Source organism: Phoxinus phoxinus (genome assembly GCF_949152265.1).
Source record: "Phoxinus phoxinus genome assembly, chromosome: 16".
In the NCBI taxonomy this organism is placed as follows: Eukaryota; Metazoa; Chordata; class Actinopteri; order Cypriniformes; family Leuciscidae; genus Phoxinus; species Phoxinus phoxinus.
Window position 1 is genome coordinate 4,084,861 of NC_136891.1, and position 22,278 is coordinate 4,107,138.

The 22,278-nt window shown below is 38.8% G+C and overlaps 2 protein-coding genes across 2 annotated transcripts in view; one reads left to right on the forward strand and one right to left on the reverse strand.

Annotated features, from left to right (window-relative positions):
* The window catches only part of LOC307012672 (uncharacterized protein), a 19,610-nt gene extending 2,355 nt beyond the window's left edge, over nucleotides 1-17,255 (reverse strand). The window contains exons 1-4 of the mRNA XM_079639585.1: nucleotides 16,894-17,255; nucleotides 12,535-12,732; nucleotides 6,774-7,151; nucleotides 3,972-4,120 (exon numbers count right to left, since the gene is read on the reverse strand). Of these exons, the coding sequence (XP_079495711.1) occupies nucleotides 3,972-4,120; nucleotides 6,774-7,151; nucleotides 12,535-12,732; nucleotides 16,894-16,957 (789 nt within the window). The 5' untranslated portion in view covers nucleotides 16,958-17,255. The remainder of the gene's footprint in view (nucleotides 1-3,971; nucleotides 4,121-6,773; nucleotides 7,152-12,534; nucleotides 12,733-16,893) is intronic.
* A 764-nt stretch (nucleotides 17,256-18,019) lies between these two features.
* The window catches only part of ipo13b (importin 13b), a 47,483-nt gene continuing 43,224 nt past the window's right edge, over nucleotides 18,020-22,278 (forward strand). The window contains exon 1 of the mRNA XM_079583761.1: nucleotides 18,020-18,402. Within this exon, the coding sequence (XP_079439887.1) occupies nucleotides 18,355-18,402 (48 nt within the window). The 5' untranslated portion in view covers nucleotides 18,020-18,354. The remainder of the gene's footprint in view (nucleotides 18,403-22,278) is intronic.

Genomic DNA, 22,278 nt, shown 5'->3' on the forward strand with positions numbered 1-22,278 from the left:
AAAAAAACACATTTCGCTTTTTTTATTTTTATTAAAATACCATGAAAAGGAAAATACAGAATTGCAGAACTTTTTCTTGTGCTTTTATTCAGTCCTAAATATTTAAGGGAATGACCAAAAAAAAAAAAAAGTATTATTTAAAGCTACACTGTGTGATTTTTACCCCCATCTAGCGGTGAAAAGGTATATGACCATCCAGTGAATATTAGTTTCTGTTCCTCTCAATTCCGATTTCGTTTTAACTCCTACGGTGGCCAATGTAGTCCAAGATTAACATGGCTTCCAGTTCGACCTCGTCCATTGTGTTCCTTCAAGTGATGAGGTTACTTTAGAAAACTATTATAATTTGCAGTAATTTAATTTGTCAGTTAACATATAGGTTATGACATCTATGTAAAATGAATAATAGTTTTATGTTTTCGTTATTTTTTTTACCATTTCATTGCTAACATCAGCTATCAGGTAACTATTGGAAACTATGATACAAATTTTCATGATTCTTTGATGAATAAAAAATGAAAAGAAAAGCATTTATTTACAAACGAAATATTTTGTAACATTACACACGTTTTAATGTCACCTTTGATAACTTTAATGCATTCTTACTGAAAAAAAAAATCTGACTAACCAACACATTTTTGAACGGCAGTGTACATTCAGTAGGTTATTATTTATTGCAATATATACACTGTCAGAGTGATCAACAAGGTATCTCTTCATTTACCAGTCGAAGACCGAGCAACTTTCTGCTCTTATGTTTACTCCGTGCACTGTCAAGGTCTTCATCGTATTTGTCGTGGTACCGGTCTTTGCAGCAATTATTTTACCGCAAATACTGCATCGCGCGCTGTTGGCATCGAGCCTGGAGAAATGTACCCACACTTTTGATCGACTTTTCCACATCTTTAAGGTATCATGTCAGTGTGCTCGCGTCTCAAATGAATTTGTGCGCGGATAATTTGTGTGTGTGTGTGTGTGCTCTCGTCTCAAATGAATATGTGCGCGGAGGATTTGTGTGTGTGTGTGTGTGTGCTCGCGTCTCATATGAATGTGCGCGGAGAATTTGTGTGTGTGTGTGTGTGTGCTCGCGTCTCATATGAATATGTACGCGGAGAGTTTGTGTGTGTGTGTCTGTGTGTGTGTGTGTTTCTCGCGTCTCATTTGTCTTGTTGATTTGCCTGTTGCGTTGCCGTCTTAATTCTCTTTTTCGCTTCCTTGGCGACTCATACATATCCTCGAGAATAAGAGTGATTCAGGTTTTTATATAGCAGTCTCAAGCAATCCCCCTCTTCACATGTGCCGACACGGTGCCGTTCCATCGAGTGTTAAAACGCGAAAGGCGAAGCTTGAATTAACGGGTATGTCCCTCTTTGGCTAATGTACTTTCAAGATGGAGGGGCAACATGGCGACCGGCATTCGAACCCCCCACCCGTATGTATTTTCAATGGCATATTATACACTCACGAGAATACTTTATTACTTGAACGAAGTAAATATACATTAATGAGCACATATATTTTTGAAAGAACTAAGTGTTTTTAGCTAAGAATAAACTAAAAAAGTTACACAGTGTAGCTTTAAAAAATATATATATAGGCTATATATATAAAAAGCAGCATTAGCAGAAATGAATGGGTTAAATATAATTTTAAAATGTTTCTTTTCTTGAAATTAAAACATGCATTTATAATTTTTTTATAGGAAAAAAAAGCTAAATTTCTGATTTTTTTTCAAGCCTGACCTTTGTTAATTTCTGCCATATTTAAGGGAGTAACATCATTAAAAAGATAGATTTTTAAAGTACCCCTATTATACTATTTTAAAGGCTGCTCATTTTGTTTCCGAGGTCTACTACAGAAGGTTTACATGCATCCAAGGTCAAAAAACACTTAAAGGGTAAGTTCGGTATTTTACACTTAAAGCCCTGATTACAGATTGTATCTGATGAAATAGAACGGTTAAGATTAAAATTTGGACACATGCTCCTGTCCCGAGAATTTTAGTTTTATTTAGCTTTCCCCCCTCACCCCCACAATGGTTGTCTATGTGCACTGGCAGATTCCTTCCTAAAACACATTAAACTTTCGTTTACAAAGACGTGAAACTCACCGAGTGGTCAGGGGTGTTCACTGGTATGTGCACTCAAAAATCGCTGAAAAAGATGCTTTCCAACAGGTTTTATCGTAGTGTTTGTCCACCTCCATTGATTGTATTGAATGTGCTGTGTGAGGTACGGTATTCCTCCGCCGCTTCTTCTTCTGCTTCTTCTGTGTATTAAATGAAATGCCAGCGGTTTGCTTGCAATCGGCAAAGGTGCATTATCGCCACCAACTGGTGTCTATTATTCAAGCTCTCAACGGAAGAATCTGGGTGTGACGCGTTTGGCAAAATAGGTCCACAAACGCTAAATAAAACTAAAATTCTCGGGACAGGAGCATGTGTCCAAATTTTAATCTTAACCGTTCTATTTCATCAGATACGGTCTGTAAACAGGGCTTTAAGTGTAAAATACCGAACTTGTCCTTTAAATTCTCTCATAATAAACATTGCACACCACCTCTTTATTCACAGTGAAACGGCTCGATTAAAGATTCGGTCTCTCTGAGGGTCCATGCACACAGAGTCCGAAATGTTCGCACATTAAAAAATAAATACAACCTCACGTTATTCTAATCACACTTACACGTCACTTACACACTTACACGCCTCCGAAACTTTCATCCGTCATAAAAAATTTGTATCGGGTTTGATTTTCTGCGTTTTTCAAGCCTTTTGAATGGTGTTTTGACAATTCAGAGCCACCGAATGACGAATACGGAAAAAAAAAACGCATATGAAAATGTCCGACTCAGTGTGCAAGGACCTTAAGCCCCTCCTTTCCTAGAGCCGACTCTGCTCTGATTGGTCAGACGGCCCAGTCTGTTGGTCTACAGCTTACACCGTGTTAGAAACGAAACGTCCATTACAACATCTGAATTTCAACTCTTCCCCAGCGCTTGATACACAGTGATACGGAAAGGAACAATGGCGTCTGTTTTACCGTATCAATTCGAGTGCGAGTCCTCATCCTTTCGAAGTACAAGCAGTGAAAACTTCTCAACATGTTGACACACACACACCAAACTCTTCCAGTCTCAGCGACAACTAGTGTTTGAGGGTCAAAGTAAACGCTGTTCACGGGCAGCCAATGAAGACCATATGCAAATTTGTTACAAACCTACGTATGTTTTTTGCAGGAAGTGAGACTGGAATTACCGACGACTCGTTTCAGAAGTTCAGAATCAGTTCTTTCTTTTCAGAGACAAAACTTTGATCTTTGCAGACCTTTTACATTCACAAACGATATCACACACACTACATGAATATCCAAACTAATAGGGGCACTTTAAAATCAATACCATTGGTGTTAATCTATTTATGGCGGTTATGGTCCTGGTACATTTGAGCCTAAAATGGGGAAACTACAACATCTTTAAAGTTCAGCAATCTTTTTTTATTTTTTATTAAAGGGTAACTAAACCCTAAAACAACTTTTTTTAGTTAATAATCTGTAAGACTGGGGCTTTATTAATGCTGTTCATTCATTCAAGTATTTTTTTTGACATTTGGGTATAAAGTGTTTTAATTCTACAATATATGGTGTAAAAACGTCTGAGTGCTGTCCTCTTCAGGTTGAACGGTGGCTACTGCAGTTGAATTTTCCTATTGGCAGTTGTGGTGCCGTGTGATGTAAGAGGGTACCAGCTAACCACGCCCTTGCCTACAGAGAGATACGTAGTCAGGCCCTGACCAGGGGTTTAGTTATCCTTTTAAAGGGAAAAAATATCATATCATTCATATAAATTACATCTAAATGTTTTCCTGAGAACGACCCTTTTCCTGTCAGTGTTGAACTTCTGTGACGGGGCTAATTGCTTAGCCATTTATTCATGTAGAATGTGTTGAATGAATCAATAAACTGAAGTCCTACCATGGGGAGATCTTGAAGTCTGCGAAACTGTGGGCCGTCATTTGTGTTTCTGAATTTCAGGAATATGAGGACCGACACAATGGCGGCAACGACGACGAACGCAGAAACCAGTCCAGCCAGGAGCGGGTCAGTGGACACTTTGTTATTGTCTAGAAATCCCAGGAAGAAAGAAAACAAGAGAAATAGAGAGAGAAAGAATTATAACATAATATGTAAATATTGTGTGTTTTTGTGCTTGATGGTTTCTACAGTGACGCACAGGCCTGGCGAATCCACAAAGATCTGTGTGTTCTTCAGTTGTGTCAGCGTGAAGACGTCCCGGGCCTCAGGCGTCCCTCAGAGCTCGATGTTACTCTACAGATATAATGGCGCTCTTGTTTCCCAAACGTACCATTATCAGACTATCTGCTGTTAGACCTCTATTCATATCCAGTTTTATGGGGATTTGTTTTGCTCCTCGCCATTATGGTAAACAAAACTGCAGATGTGCGCTGTAAATATTTGTGTGTGCAGCTGCATTTGGTCACAAAGGCATCAACAAAATGAATGACCATGTGATGTTTCATATCACAGCAATAAATCATGTCTGCTTTCAAACAGCAGGCTTTCTGTCCAAATGCGTCCTAACTGGGCTCGAGAAGTTTCCAGCAGAAAGTGTTTTTGGTCCTCGCTAACAGCCTCAAGCAGGACGTAGTTACACGACCGTTCAAACGTTCGGGGTCAGGAAGATAAGCCGCTCACGCTCACCAAAACTGCATTTATTTGATCAAAAGTACAGTAAAAACAGATTAAAAACAGTTATTTTAAATTGTAATAATATTTCACGGAGTATATTTTCAAATGTAATTTATTCCTGTGATCAAAGCTGAATTTTCAGCAGCATTACTCCAGTCTTTAGTGTCACATGATCCTTCAGAAATCATTCTAATATGATGATTTCCTGCTAAATAAAGAAACATTTCTTTATTATCAATGTTAAAAATAGTTTTTTTGTGGAAACTTTTTTTTTTCAGGATTCTTTGATGAATCGCAAGTTCATTTATTTAATATATAATTTATTTGTAACAATATAAATGTCTTTACTGTCACTTTTTGATAAATTTAATGCATTCTTGCTGAATAAAAGTATTAATTTCTTTCGAAATATGTAAACTCTTACTGACCTCAAACTTTGAAGCGATTATATAAGTTAGTTCCAGTCCTGGATGCTGATTGGTACAGGGATCTAGTCATGCTAAAATCCATAATATGAGCTCTGTGTCAGAATCTAGTGAGCCGCCTTTGTGGGCTACAAACATAGGCAACTTAATTATTCTGCCTTCAAAAACAGCTCAGTTTGGTACCATTGCAAGTATCCTTCATTGAGAAGGAAATCCCAGAATGCAATGCAAGAAGCTCAGTGAAAAAATAAATCAAAGATGGCGGATGATCCAAGAGTAATTAAATATAAATGCAGAATTCATATATAAAAGCACTGATAAATATAGTTTATAATTCAATTATATTTAATAAATACATTATATGTAAGTGTACATAAATATATTAAGTGTAAAATTAATAATTCATAATTCATACTGAAAAGTACAGATAAATATAGTTTATACTAATTAATTTAATAAATGCATTATATTTAAGTGTATTTACTATATTTTAAGGACATTATGTTTAAGTATATATATATATATATATATATATATATATACATCATATTTAATAAATGCATTATATTTATGTGTACATAAATATATTAAGTGTAATATATGTCATTTTAATAATTCATACCGAAAAGTACTGATAAATATAGTTTATACTAATTATATTTATTAAATGCATTATATTTAAGTGTATTTGTATTTAAATATATTATATACATATATATATGTAAGTGTAATATATTTAATATAATAAATGCAAATCATATTTGCTAAAAAAGTCTTGCATTTACTACTGAGGACTACTTATCTTGTTTTTAGGAATATTTGGGATAAATAGATAAAGATAAAATACTTGCCAACAAAACAATTTTTTTGCATTCTAAAAGGCGGTCCGATTTACATTTGCTCAGCAGAATTTGGCAGGTGAAATCCAGCTACTCCAATAGGAATGTGTGCAATCATTGGGAGTTTTGCATAGGGGCGGAAAAGTTCCCCACGCAGATTTCAAGCTGGTCACGTGATCCGCCGGCTGGCCAACAGAAAGCTGCTTGGCTTGACAGTGATTTCTGTGTGAGGCGAGCGGTGCTTCATACATCACTGCGCTTTTCACAGTGAACACCCGACATGTTTTTGCATGCACAATTTCGCTAATGTGATCACACCATAAAGGGATAGTTCACCCAAAAATGTAAATGAGCCCATGATTTACTCACCCTGAAGCCGTCTTAGGTGTATATGACATTCTTCTTTCAGACTAACACAATCTGAGTTATATTCAAAAATGTCCTGGCTCTTCTAAGCTTTAAATTATAATGGCAGTGAAAGGGTGTGTGTCTTTGAAAGTCCATAAAAGCGCATCTACTCATGATTAAAGTTCTCCACACTGCTCTGGCGGGTTAATAAATGCCTTCTGAAGTAAAGCGATGCGTTCATGTAAGAAAAATATCCATATTTATTCCCATTATAAAGCTTGGAAGAGCCAGGATTTTTTTTTTTTTATATATATAACTCTGATTGTATTCGTCTTAAAGAAGAATGTCATATACACCTACGATGGCTTCAGGGTGAATAAATCATGGGCTCATTTAGATTTTTGGGTGAGCTATCCCTTTAAGGAAAAGCAGGAATAGCCACTGTTTTCACGTACCGTCATCTCCGACGTTCAGTGCCGAGGGTGTGTCCGCGTGGGCTTTGGCCTGGACGGGACTGCTGCTCGCTGACATCTGTGTGTTGACCGTGGGGAAGGCGGATGATGCCGCTGTCGGAGAGGACTTGGGATGAGCGCTCGTCACTTCTGGAGCTCTGCTGGTTTCAGGAGGAGTAGTGTGGAAGGTGGTGATGATGTGGACGGTGCTCGTGGGCTCATGGGTTGTTGATGGCAGGGGTGTAGTAGATGTTGTAGGTCCTGCCGTGGTAACTGCTGTCTGATTATCCACAGGTGACACATCAGACCCATTTCTACTGTCTGTGATGTTCCCCGAGAAAGTGACGTTCTCCGCTGGAGCGGTTGAGTTCGCCACCGTCCCTGATGGTGAGACACACATGATGGCATCAAGACAGCAAACACACACAAACTAAGTGATTTGAGTGCAACTTCCAATAAAAGTAATTAAAATTCGGTATATTACAGACATAAATCAACAAGATATTTTAACGTTTTTAAAAAGAAGTCTCATAAGGACTGCATTTATTTGATGAAAAATACAGTAAAAACGGATATTGATAAATATTACAATTTAAAATGACTGATTTCTGTCCATATTTTCAAATGTAATTTATTCCTGTGATGTAAAGCTGAATTTTCAGCATCATTACTCCAGTCTTCAGTGTCACATGATCCTTCAGAAATCATTCTAATATGATGATTTGCTGCTCGAGAAACATTTCTGATTATTATTATTATTATCAATGTTGAAAACATCTGTGCTGCTTTACATTTCTAGAAACTGAGATACATTTTAAAATAAAAAATAAAATAAAAAATTCAGGACTGTTTGATGAATAGAAAGTTTAAAAGAACAGCATTTATTTAAAATTTTAATCTTTTCTAACAAATATAAATGTCTTTACTGTCACTTTTGATCAATTGAATGCATAGGCTACTTGCTGAATAAAAGTGTACATTTCTAGTTTAAAAAACTGAACTATACACTGTTACTTTCATGAAGAACTAATATGTTGTTAAAAAGTGTGTTTCCCCTTTGGTCGTGTCTTATCTCGTCTATTGCACAAAGTAAGCCAGGACGGCCACTGATGCCCACTCAAAAATGAGTGCATGACGTCCCAAGTGGGCCAGAAGTGTAATTATTACCATGTTTCCATGGTGCCCTCAGCATAATTACACAAACATGACAGCATATGAAGGATCCGCTGACAGAAATGTTGTGAAATCATTAAAAATATACAAACTGAGCTGAATAATGCCAGATGAAACGTAGCCTTGGGCTTTTTACAGTTAAATGCATGAGCACATGACCCAACAAGCGGCTGCATGTTCAATGTTTCTTTGGTTGGTGATGCCTTGGTCTTTGTTCAAGATAAAAAGCATTTCCAAGTCCTGCACTGTGACTTATGTCTGATTGAAACATGATATTCAGTGAGTCAAATAAATCGCATGGTTAGACTTGTTTTAATCCATCAGGTGGTTGTATTGTGAAAAGTGGTCTCTTAATGACGGATGGGGGATGGGAAGTCAGAAAAAGGACATTTGTTTCAGAGGTGGAGTGAGTAAGTTGTTAATATATTTTTTTTATTTTGATAATTTGATTATCTTTGTTTCCTTGTGGAATGACAGGAACATGTAAATTGAGTTTATTTGCATGTGTTTGTCAACCAGAGATGAGGAACCACTGGAATTGGTTGTTTTGCAATGAACTGAATGTGAAAACACTGAATGTTTGCCACATATGTGTGAGTTCTTTAGAGAAAGAGAGAGAGGGGCTGTGTTCACAATGTCACTATCTAGCACACTACTACTATTTCTGCAGTGTATGCAACCATGCATTCAAACGTGTGGGGTCACTACGATTTGTTTAAACAAAAACAAAAAAATTCAGCAAGGATGCATTAAATTGATCAAAAGTGACAGTAAAAGACATTTAAAATGTTACAAGAGATTTCTGTTTCAAATAAATGCTGTTGACCTGTCTATTCATCAAAGTATTCTGGAAAAAAAAAAGATTGATAATGATTTCAATGATTTTTAATGATTTCAACATTGATAATACTCAGAAATGTTTCTTGAGCAGCAAATCATCATATTAGAATGATTTCTGAAGGATCATGTGACACTGAAGACTGAAGAGTAATGATGCTGAAAATTCATATAAATTACATTTTCAAATATATTACAATAGAAATCAGTTATTTTAAATATTTCACAATTGACATTGACGCTTCAAAAAGTTCATAAAGAGATCGTAAAACTAAAACATATGATTTGAGCGGTTTAGTCCAAAATGTTCGCTTTATATGAAGAACAAATTGAATTTGAAAAAAAATTACATTTTAAAAGTTTTACGGGTTTGGAATAACATGAGGGCGAGTAATTAATGACAATATTCATTTTTGGGTGAACTATCCCTTTAAGAATAAAATTATTTCTACACCAAATGTTCCTTGTAGGATTTCCTCTGAACACAACCGGGTTTTTTAACACCACGGGATTGCAGCAGGATCATTTTTAATTGTGTGTTGGTGAGATCTTTCATCGATTCACAGTGCGTGTCTGTGCATGTGAGGAGTGTGTGTGTGTGTGTGTGTGTGAACAGCATTGAGCTGTATGTGCTGTGTGTCATGAGGATTCAAACTCTCACACTCTCACGTCAGATCTCACACTGCATTTACTCACGGTCTCTCTTTCTCACACTCCTCCCTTTATGCCATTTACATTGCAGTTGCAGTTCAGAGCCACAAGATTCTTTGATAAATTACCGTATTTGTTTTCTGATGTCAGGGGTGGTAGTTAAAGGTGCAGTATGTGATTTCTGAGAAACACTGTTAAAAGTGGATCGGACCGAGCAGCACAGCACACTAGTAGCCAATCAGCAGTAGGGGGCGTGTCCACTCATGATGGGGGAGAAGAGAGAGTGAGCCAATCAGCAGTAGGGGGCGTGTCCACTCATGATGGGGGAGAAGAGAGAGTGAGCCAATCAGCACAGTAGGGGGTGTGTCCACTCATGATGGGGGAGGAGAGTGAGCCAATCAGCAGTAGGGGGCGTGCCCACTCACGATGGGGGAGGAGAGTGAGCCAATCAGCAGTAGGGGGCGTGTCCACTCATGATGGGGGAGAAGAGAGAGTGAGCCAATCAGCAGTAGGGGGCGTGTCCACTCATGATGGGGGAGAAGAGAGAGTGAGCCAATCAGCACAGTAGGGGGTGTGCCCACTCACGATGGGGGAGGAGAGTGAGCCAATCAGCAGTAGGGGGCATGTACACTCATGATGGGGAGAAGAGAGAGTGAGCCAATCAGCAGTAGGGGGCGTGTCCACTCATGATGGGGGAGAAGAGAGAATGAGCCAATCAGCAGTAGGGGGCGTGTCCACTCATGATGGGGGAGGAGAGTGAGCCAATCAGCAGAAGGGGGCGTGTACACCCATGATGGGGGAGGATATAGTGAGCCAATCAGCAGTAGGGAGCGTGTCCACTCATGATGGGGGAGGATATAGTGAGCCAATCAGCAGTAGGGGGCGTGTACACCCATGATGGGGGAGGATATAGTGAGCCAATCAGCAGTAGGTGGCGTGTCCACTCATGATGGGGGAGGAGAGTGAGCCAATCAGCAGTAGGGGGCGTGTCCACTCATGATGGGGAGAAGAGAGAGTGAGCTAATCAGCAGTAGGGGGCGTGTCCACTCATGATGGGGGAGAAGAGAGAGTGAGCCAATCAGCAGTAGGGGGCGTGCCCACTCATGATGGGGAGAAGAGAGAGTGAGCTAATCAGCAGTAGGTGGCGTGTCCACTCATGATGGGGGAGAAGAGTGAGCCAATCAGCAGTAGGGGGCGTGTCCACTCATGATGGGGGAGTAGAGTGAGCCAATCAGCAGTAGGGGGCGGTCCACTCATGATGGTGAAGGAGAGTGAGCCAATCAGCAGTAGGGGGCGGTCCACTCATGATGGAGGAGGAGAGTGAGCCAATCAGCAGTAGGGGGCGTGTCCACTCATGATGGGGAGAAGAGAGAGTGAGCTAATCAGCAGTAGGGGGCGTGTCCACTCATGATGGGGGAGAAGAGAGAGTGAGCCAATCAGCAGTAGGGGGCGTGCCCACTCATGATGGGGAGAAGAGAGAGTGAGCTAATCAGCAGTAGGGTGCGTGTCCACTCATGATGAGGGAGTAGAGTGAGCCAATCAGCAGTAGGGGGCGGTCCACTCATGATGGGGGAGGAGAGTGAGCCAATCAGCAGTAGGGGGCGGTCCACTCATGATGGTGAAGGAGAGTGAGCCAATCAGCAGTAGGGGGCGGTCCACTCATGATGGAGGAGGAGAGTGAGCCAATCAGCAGTAGGGGGCGTGTCCACTCATGATGGGGAGAAGAGAGAGTGAGCTAATCAGCAGTAGGGGGCGTGTCCACTCATGATGGGGGAGAAGAGAGAGTGAGCCAATCAGCAGTAGGGGGCGTGCCCACTCATGATGGGGAGAAGAGAGAGTGAGCTAATCAGCAGTAGGGTGCGTGTCCACTCATGATGAGGGAGTAGAGTGAGCCAATCAGCAGTAGGGGGCGGTCCACTCATGATGGGGGAGGAGAGTGAGCCAATCAGCAGTAGGGGGCGGTCCACTCATGATGGTGAAGGAGAGTGAGCCAATCAGCAGTAGGGGGCGGTCCACTCATGATGGAGGAGGAGAGTGAGCCAATCAGCAGTAGGGGGCGTGTCCACTCATGATGGGGAGAAGAGAGAGTGAGCTAATCAGCAGTAGGGGGCGTGTCCACTCATGATGGGGGAGAAGAGAGAGTGAGCCAATCAGCAGTAGGGGGCGTGCCCACTCATGATGGGGAGAAGAGAGAGTGAGCTAATCAGCAGTAGGGTGCGTGTCCACTCATGATGAGGGAGTAGAGTGAGCCAATCAGCAGTAGGGGGCGGTCCACTCATGATGGGGGAGGAGAGTGAGCCAATCAGCAGTAGGGGGCGGTCCACTCATGATGGGGAAGGAGAGAGAGTGAAGGCTTGTTCGACTTGAACCGGCGCTGCACAGACCGATCGGTGAATGACATCAAAATACTGTGAGAACGCAGGAGACGGCTCCTATGCTTTTCAATCGTTCTCGCGGTACTTTGATGTCATAAACCGATCGGCCTGTGCAGCGCCGGTTCAAGTCGAACAAGCCTACAGTCAATCAGCAGTAGGGGGCGTGTCCACTCATGACTCATGATTTGGACCGCGTATACTAAATGAAGCAAAGGTGTAGTTACATTCAAGCTATTTGAAGGCATGAAGATTTTTTTTCAAGGAAAAAACTTTTAAATATGTAATTTTGGTGATCAAAGATGAGTTTTAAGGGATAAAATTGACAACAGGGTGACTTTAACAATAACAACACTGCTGAATAAAAGGATTAAGTACACTTTAGGAAATATCCATAAGAATAGGGCACTGTTAATATGAAGGAATTTTCCGTATTGATTTTTTACACTCATTTTGAATTATACATTACATATGTTGTGTTTTAGGGTTAAAGCAAATGTCTGTAACATAAACGGATTATGTCCTGGCAGAAAATTACCAGCACCTTTCCCGTTTTTTCCTACAGTGCACAGATTATTTTAGAGACTGAATATGTTTCAAATCCAGCGATTAGTTCTCTCTCACAAGCGCTTGTTGTTGCAGTCTAGGAACTCGGCTAAAGCCTATCAGATTGGGGTTTCGACGGCAATGTTAATCTCTGATTAAAACCCCCAGATGAATGAATGTTGTACCTGCCGTCGAGCCTGTGTGAGGCGTGGGCTCAGTGCTGCTGCTTTGGTTAGTCAAGGACTGTGTCTCATTCCCGCTGGGAGTCTCGGGCTGCGGGGACGAGCTCATGCTGACGTCAGGAACGCCGTCTCTAATCGTCACAGAGGTGCGAGGTGATGATGAGGACACATAACCCGCAGACGACACGCAGCGGTGATCACCTGAAGACAGGAGGACAACGAGGACACAGGTGATGTATGAATCAGGAACACAGAACTAGGGGAAATTTCAGCCTGTGACTTAAATTATTCAAAGTAATCAGCATATTTAAACGAAAGTGGGTATTATCATGAATTAAAAATGAGAGAATGTCTCCGCCAAATCAGAGGGAATATTTAAACCTCTTCTGTCTGATGAAAAGTGTTAATAATTAATTCAATCATTTAATTAAGCAACACTGGCATCTGAAATAAAATGTTGAATTATTAAAAGTATCTAAAAACAAAATTAAAAGCTAAAATAGAAATATTGGAGAGAAAAAATAAAGCGACAAAAACAAGCAAATGACTAAAACTTAAAATAAAAATATTACTAAATACACTGTAAGCATATTTTTTAAAGTTGTAAAATAGAACAGAGATTATTGGAAGATGTTTTTTCAGGAAATTTTCTGAATTTCATGTTTAATGTGTTAGTTGCTTTTTCATTAATTATGAAATTACAATTTGAGTTGTATCTACACCAACAACAAAAAAATCAGTGTATTATAATAGTATATAAATAACTAATACAACACTGCTGATTTAACTAGAAACATGAATTGACAGTATTTTGAACTAGTTTTATATGATGTTTGATCACTGGTATGATGCTAGTATGTTGTGGGTAGTTGCCAGAGCATTGTTTTGAACAGATTTAAAATATTGTTTATCAATCATAAATAAAAAGATCATTATTTGTTGTATATGCTTGCTGGCTATTATCTGTGCATCATTATTTGACTCAAGAGACTTCCTTTAACATTGAGCTATTATTGGATCCCTAATCTCAGTCTCACTCGCTGACACACACACACACACACACACACTGTTTGCGGGTCATTACCCAGAATCCTGAGGGAGGTTTTTTTAAGGGTTTCGTGCACCACCACACCCTGCCACTTCACAGGATTTCTTTTGGCTGAGCTCCTCAATAACACCCCTGTTCTGATCGACTGCCACCCCACGTCACGAACCACACAAACGCTCGCGAGGGGAATGAGCCTGTACGACGACTCCGGGGGATATTTTGGGAGTGTGATTCAGAGCATGATTCAGCAGTTTATTTTGTTCTTTTATTGGGAAAAATACGCCAGTCCACAGCATGAAAATGGCCTGATCAGCATCAAACAGAACAGGTTTATCACAATGCTACATAAAGACTGTCTATGGCCTTTTCAGATTTACTCTCTCTCTCTCTCTCTCTCTCTCTCTCTCTCTCTCTCTCTCTCTCTCTCTCAGTTTATTTTTGTCTCAAGACACACATCTTCAATTCAAGCCCTGTGTGTGCGATATAAACACAACTCGCATTATATCAGAGAATGGTACAGCAATACACAGAACAAACTTTACTTTTTTTCCACAAAGGATTCGAAAGGAACATAACAGGTAAACTCTACATGTGTCCGATTAGCGCAAAATAACTCGTAAAATCTGGTAAATAATCAAGTCATGTTTTTTTTTTAAGCACTGATATTATTTTTGAATGCAAAACTGTGTTATTTGAGCTGTAGAGTCCTTTAAATCATTGTCATCTTCCAGTCATTCTTCACTAGTTCCTGCTCATCATTGTCTATGTTTACACGCTTGTAACTTTAGACATATTGGATGCTTCAGTCTTGTGATCTAGATTGAATTACAGTATTTTAACGTTTACTGTGTTTCCTTATGTACGTACGCCCATTGCAAGTACTGTACCTACAATTTGTTGCTTTTTTGTGTGAAAAGTCTGTAGTAATGCACATTGTGCCACAAATGCTGCACAAATTAAACCTGGATCATTCCTTCAAAAATTAAACTAAATGTCACTTCTGTGTCAAAACTAAGCAATACAATGCATCAAATTTTTTTTAATATTTGCATCAGGGATTTTAACCGTGATCTTAAACCACCCGCAGTTATGAGGAGCTCTAGACACAGTTACATGTCAAACAAAAACCTCCTGTACAGATGAGATTTGCAGATCTCAGAGGTGAGAAACCCAGCAAGTAGATGTGAGAAACATGAAAGAGGAGAGCAAGTGAGAAACAGATGATGGCATACTGGGTGAATAATATTATTAGTGGTGTTTGCCACAATTGCAATTATCACCATAGCATGGAAGCTTGTTAACACCAGATGTTTGCGACAAGGTCATTTTTCATTTTCATCATGGATATTTAAAATCTATCATTATTCTAAATCACTGAAGTATTCATTAATATATTACATTATTTAAATAATTGAATACATTAAATTATTATTTTCTTAAATGGGTTATTGTCTATGTGATGTGGCTATGTTTATTTCTGTTATCTTTTTGTGTGTGTGTGTGTGTGTGTGTGTGTGTGTGTGTGTGTGTGTGTGATTGTGAAGCACTTTGGGCAACGTGAGTTGTATTAAACTGTGCTATATACATAAATAAACATATTGTGTAACAATTGGTAATTAATATATTACAAAGGCTTCATTACAACAGTATAGCCTAAAACAATGACTTAAAAGATATTTCACTGTTGCTTAACATTACCAAGTAAGCTAGTGTGGCTTATGTGAGAAGGCCAAAAAAGAAAAGAAAGGTGTTATTGAATTTTAAAGTAAAGAGAGAATATTTTTCTTTTTTCTAGTTTGTCAAAGCTGCAAATGTGGAATAAAAAAAATTAAAAATAAAGTTACAATAGTTCCAAGATGAAAGTGAGAGGAACAGGATGTCAGAATGCAAAGAGAACAAGCGACAGAAACGCTCTAAAAATACACCACGATTGTTCAGCGGCGCGTCCTGAACAATCTCACTCTCACTCAGTCATCCTCGGAGGACTACAGGCCGTTCTGTGAGAAGAGCTGGGTGTACATCAACAGGCCTTCTGCAATACAATCGGACTGAAATACACCGCTGCATGACCCTTAATTACAAACACGGGCTATAAATGAAAGCATTCTGGGATTGAGAGACACAGTATGTGTGGTTTAACAGCATTCCCATGATGCTCTCTGTGCCAGTGCTGGGAGAGAGAAATATATATTTTAAGCATTTCTGCCCTTATGAGCATGATTGTGTGGGTAGGCCTATAAAAATAAAGTAATTAAAGTTTTAAGTTTTGTGTGATGGGTAGGTTTAGGGGTCGGGTTAGTGTGAGGGGATAAAATATACAGTTTGTGCAGTAAAGAAACCATTATGTCTATGAAATGTCCCTATTTAGATAGCTAAGTAAACGTGTGTGTGTGTGTGTGTACTTAAGTAGGTACTTAACTATATTTTGGGGACAAATTTGTACACAGAAGTAACCAAAATCTCCCAAAAAAACTCTTTAGGGACATCCTCATTTGTAAATCTGGTATAAAAATAAAGTAAAAATGTATTTTTACATTTTTATGTAAAAATGCAGAAGGTTTTGTGTGATGGGCCGCTTTAGGGGTCGGGTTAGAGTGAGAGGAGAGAATATACAGTTTACAGTATAGAAACCATTATGTCTATGAAATGTCCCTATTTAGATAGTAAACGTGTGTGTGTGTGTGTGTGTGTGTGTGTGTGTGTGTACATGTTTGATAATGGAATATTTACAATTAAATTTAAGTGACTTTTCACAAAGCTGGTGATCATGTGATCTTTAACACTCTGAACACATAACTGAATGAATAGACAGCAAAAGCTTTAACTAATGTCATATAAAAAATCATAGCATTGGAATATTTATTAAATATTCCAATTTAAAGCATATTTAAATATTCCAATTTATGTTTGCGTTCATATGAAGTCATCATGTTAGTCTTACTGTCCAGAACCCAGTGTCAGGCTGTAATTAGAGTTACATGATGAGTCTCTTCACCGCAAGATGTAAGGCTATGTCTCGAAACATAGTGAGCTCCCTAACTAGAAAACATTTTGGGGCATCCAAAATGAACTACGGTGGCTGCCTAGATAGACAGCTCGCTAGGTTTTGAGACGTAACCATTTGACTGCACACAGGATACGCGTGGCAGCAGAATACATTTCACAATTGCCGTTACTATAATTGTTTACATACAGATAACGATAGATAGATAGATAACGTTAGATAGATAGATAGATAGATAGATAGATAGATAGATAGATAGATAGATAGATAGATAGATAGATAGATAGATAGATAGTATTATTTTTATTACCTGTAATCAAATAACTGTAGAAGAGCACCATCGCGCAAAACGCAACATTTCCACATCTGCCCATATCCTTCAAGAAAACTAACTTTAACCTAAAATTATCGAGTCCTTCTTCCGTTCTTTCCTTCTTCAGGCATAAAAACAGAAACAAAAGTCACAATTAAACGCCTCTGTATGGGCGCTGGAAGAGGACAGAGATGAATTTAAATGTCAACGGGTTTTTCTCAGTTTCCAACAGCGTGACAGAATCCAGTCAGATGATCAGATGAGTCCCGAACAGTGAACAGTTCATTCACAGCAGATCCAGACCTGAAGTGATCCGGCGCGCTCCAGCCTGAGCGGTGGGCGGAGCGCGTGAAGCGCGCGCACGAGGCGTCTCGAAACATGTGTTTTATTTTCTAATCTATTTTTATATTTACAGTCTATGCTCGAGACGCGTTCCTGTAACTCATTTCCATGAACATATAACAACTTTTTTTTGTACCCCAAGATATTCTATATAAAGATACGCTATATAGATGTAACAAATTATTAATAATAATTATTTAACTTTTTCCTTTATCAATGCTGTGTGCTCTCATACAATACAAAATAAATGATCAAATAACAATAAATGTAAATAATACGCAATTTTTTATCTAATATGAAAGCTATTTTTGTTTATTTATAAGCAAACATCAATTACATAGAATTGTTCTGTTTGTTAATATTGCAAAAAAAAAAAATCAAATAAATATGGTGTAAATATATTTAATTGGCACGAGAGCGCCATCTATTGCACACTAACAAAAAATGAAATCTATGGAAAACTTAAAAAGTGCCACAAAGAGTCGCTGTGACACCGCATATGAGCATCAGTCTTTAAAACTACATTGCCCACAATGCAGGGCGAAGGACCGTTTAGAGAGCCATTCAAATTTAGCCTGATTAAAAACGAACGTCATGTCAAAGTCAAACGATCCATTGTTATATGAAAGCAGCATACATTTAAATACACATACAAAAAATAAACAATGGAATAAATATGAAACATATCTAAACTGAGAATAGTGTTGTTTTTTGTTTTTAATGAAGGCAAAGGATTGGGCACGTGCAGAGCGTGTCGAATCATCGATTCATCGGTTCAGTCAGACTCAGACCGACGAGAACGGTAGAGGGAGGACACACGCACACCGATCACCGAGACCGGACCATACAGAGACCCGCGAGCACATAGACATATGGTCATATTTATCGGTCATCTGAGATATGAATGAGATTTATCATGAGTGAAATATGAGAATGAGAGACATGAGCTCGCGCGCACCGGCCTGATCGCGCGCCGGGCCGAATCAAATTCAGCTCATTGAGATTTATCAGCGTTATTATAATAATTATATTAATCAACAGGCCTCTTATAAGACATACGATTATAGATTGTGTTGAAGAGAGCGAGAGGAGGTGTGTGTTATAGTAAACACTGCGATGGAACCGGACACAGCCGCAGACTTCACTGTGGAAAACGTGGAGAAGGTAAAATAAATACGTTTATTATCATTTTGTCAGTAGCTCTTTTTTTTTTCTAAGTTATTTAATGTTCATTTACTCTTAATGAAAACTTGGAAATATTGTGTTATACATTCAAATGTTGAAACATACATGTTTGGCAAGAAATGATAATAGTAATTGGGATTTATATAATGTCCAACAACAATATTCAAAATATCAAATACATATACAATATATAACGTTATATATATAATATGGTATATATATAATATATATATTGTATACTGTTGTTGTACAAGTGGATGATGAAAGAACATGTCCAGAATAAAAACAACTATTTTTATTTAGCAATTTGAATCCTATTTTAGGACCATTAAGATTTTTGTTATATTTATTTGTTTGTAATTTTCAAAATACTCCGGTTTGATAAGTTTCTCTCTGCTGTAATTATTTTAACCAGCATAAATCAAAATCAGTACTTCCATAATCTGAAAATTTAATAATATATCATAATTGCTCCCATTACATTAATGAGAATTAGATTTATTAAAGAGATTGTGGGGTTTAATGTGCTGAATTGTCATGAAAACGATACGCCGTTGATCAAAATAATAAAGGTTTTAAAAAGACGTAATGTTCTTTAAGCAGTAAAATATAATTTCCTATTACTTTCTTTTGATTTTATGGTGAAATATGGCAAGATTATCTTTTTGACAGGTGTTGTGGGATTCACCCATGTAGTGTCTGTCAGCGTCAGTGCAAAAAAAATGTGATTGGTTGTTCTTGCTTAAATTTGCTTTCTATTTTTGACAACTTTTGTTGCTGCACGTAGCCTCTGTCTATTTCTGAGCTTAATTATTTCTGTATGTCTGATTGTAATGCAGCTGATCTCAGATGATCGGGTTACAATCGTGAAACTCCTGTTCATCATCAGATTAGATTAGAGAAAAGAGAGCCGTATCGATCCATCTGTGAGGATGAGGATGAGGAGAGCGGGTGGTGTCCCGTCCGTCTCATCTCTGCCTGGTGGAGGTTTCTCATCTTTATCCTTGACAGTCGCTGTCAGCCCCAAAACAAACGCTTTGTTCTGCTCATGCGATGCATACACTCATAGTTGTTATAGCGTTTGATCCCATTTACAGCAAACATGGCGTTTTTTTGTTTTAGCTGCTGAAAATAATTTCCAGTCATCCTTCAGTTTGTGTACAGTACTGCATTCACAGTGGAAGTCTTTAGGGATAGATATTCAGGAGGGTTTAAAAGGAGAAATGTTACATAAATTTTTTTGTCAACACACTTATGGTTAACTTAATACATCATCCATTTAAAATATCAAGGTCATTTATGTATCTAGTAGTATAGATTGGCCACCGTAGGTATCGGCCGATGTGTTATAGTAATTTTAAATGTTTTCATTATCGCCCCATAAGAAATTTGGCCGATATATTAAAGCCGATAAATAATTAATTATTTCCTTAAGCTGTAAACTTCAGATGCGCACTGTTCACCTTGATGGTTTTAAATTGCTTGAAATATGATTGGAATCACTTCAAAAAGGAAAATACATTGCAACATGTACAGCGCAGGTCTGTCATATACGCTACATTAAATTATAATGAGAACGTCATGCTTGGGACATGCCTTTTAATGATGATAGCCTACTATTGTTTTTGTAATCAGGCTCTCAAAAATTATATAAAAATTTGGATTTAGATTTATCGGCCAATATAGCGGTTATCGGTTTTCAAATATAAAGAATTAAAGGTATCGGACAAAATGTTCATATCGATGCGTCGCTAATGTATACGCACCACACACACACACACACACACACACACACACACACACACACACACACACACACACACACACACACACACACACACACACAGTTATTGAACGTTTGTAAAAAAAAAAAAAAAAAAAAAAAAAACGTGTGTTATATGACCTGTCAAGTTGGCTAAAGCCGGATGCAAACTGTACGATTTGTTTTGTTTAAAATAAATATGATTTATTTTAGTTTTAGTCCTTTACGTCTGTTGCCTGGTACACATTTTGCGATTTTTGGCCTGTCCTAGACGAAAGATTAGCCTGGTTCTACCAGACTCTCGTACGCGTACATTTCATTTGTACAGAGAGTCTGGCCACTCTCCATTGACAAGCGCTAACTTCCTTGAGGGCGGTACTCTGTTGAAGTTTAAAACTATTGGATCTGCCCAGAGCCACTCTGGATCTGCCGTAACCAATCGCTAATGTTTGGTCGTGACGTATGACGACTCAAACTAGCGCACAACGTCATCGTTCTCAGACACTTCCTCTGTTCGCTGATTGGACCGGTAAAAAATTGACTGGATAAAACCCAAGAATACACCACAATCCCAGACGTAGTACTGAAGGAAAATTAAAATTGAGCGGAAGTACGTAGGAGGGCTAACGAAAGATGACCGATTTCTGTGGTTGTGTCTACTAAACCCTGGTCCTACGTCGTACAGTGAGAGAGGCTCAAAGACGGTCGTTGTCACGGTCTTGCTACCATAGATTGCCTGCGATTCTTTTCTGACAGTGTCAAAAATTTAGCATGATCATCTCACAATGTTTGCTGCTACGACCTAAATCTACTGACTAGCCAATAAAACTACAACATGAAATGGTGAATTGATCAACGCAACATGGCGCTAAAACTTAAAACTACTTTCCTCAAGCTCCATTTGCAAAATTGGCATGCCAAGTCAGCCTCTCTTCTCTAGTCATGACGTTTCACTTCATCCTCTTTTATTTTTTTCTTCAGTGCACATAAAAACCATAATCGCCAAAGTTTGTTTACCACTAGCACTGATGACGTTTTATTCTTCTATGCTAACTAGCGTCATATGATTCAATAAGTGTCATCATCGTACAGTCTACAAACATGCCGTACCCAAGTTTATTAGATCCAGTGTGATTTGTAATGATCTTATTATTATAGGATTGCCAAAATCTGTAGTGAGCATTACTGATTTAATTCCTGAGTTTCTTCAGGTAGAGTTTTCTCAAATATGTAAGAAAATTACTACTTTAATTTATGATAATGAATTTTGGCTGTTGTTTTCTGAAGTGCTGCTGACAGCAAATGCGTTCATGTGATGATTGTTGGAACTCGCTGTCAGATAGATGGATAAAAAAATTAATTTCTGCCTCTTCATGGAAGATGTGCAATAGCTCTGTATCAGGACGTCACGGTCTCGGTCATTCCTTCACGTTATTCTCTCAGTCTTGTTGCTGCACAGCAGGCGACGCACACAGAGGTCGTTGTGTGTGTTTATTGTGCATTGTTCTCGGCGGTGTGATGGTCAGGCGTAACCATCTGCAGAGAAGAGCGGGTCATTATGCAGAAAAATGGGAAATGTTCATGTCAGTTACAAACAAAATAATTCTGACTGCGTGATTTGTTGTTTGTTTGTTTGTTATCAGGGCTCAACTATTGCTGTTCAATTAATCACAGGAAACTTCATATTTGCTGGAGATGATCAGACTGAGAGATGTTTGACTTGTGAATGTGTGTGTCACTCGGGACATGTGGAGTGTGTGTCTGCAAGTGTTGTCATGTTCCACTATTGTGTCTTGATTGGCTCGACCGTTAGCATTGCTAATTATATCTCTCGGCTTGTGTACAGGGATTCGGTTGTTGGGGTAACCTGATATGTTTTTCTAACCATTGACTGTGATTCTCACACACACACACACACACACACACACACACACACACACACACACACACACACACACACACACACACACACACACACACACACACACACACACTCAGACTCTCACTCACACTCACTCACTCACTCACTCACTCACTCACTCTCTCTCTCTCTCTCTCTCTCTCTCTCTCTCTCTCTCTCTCACACACACACA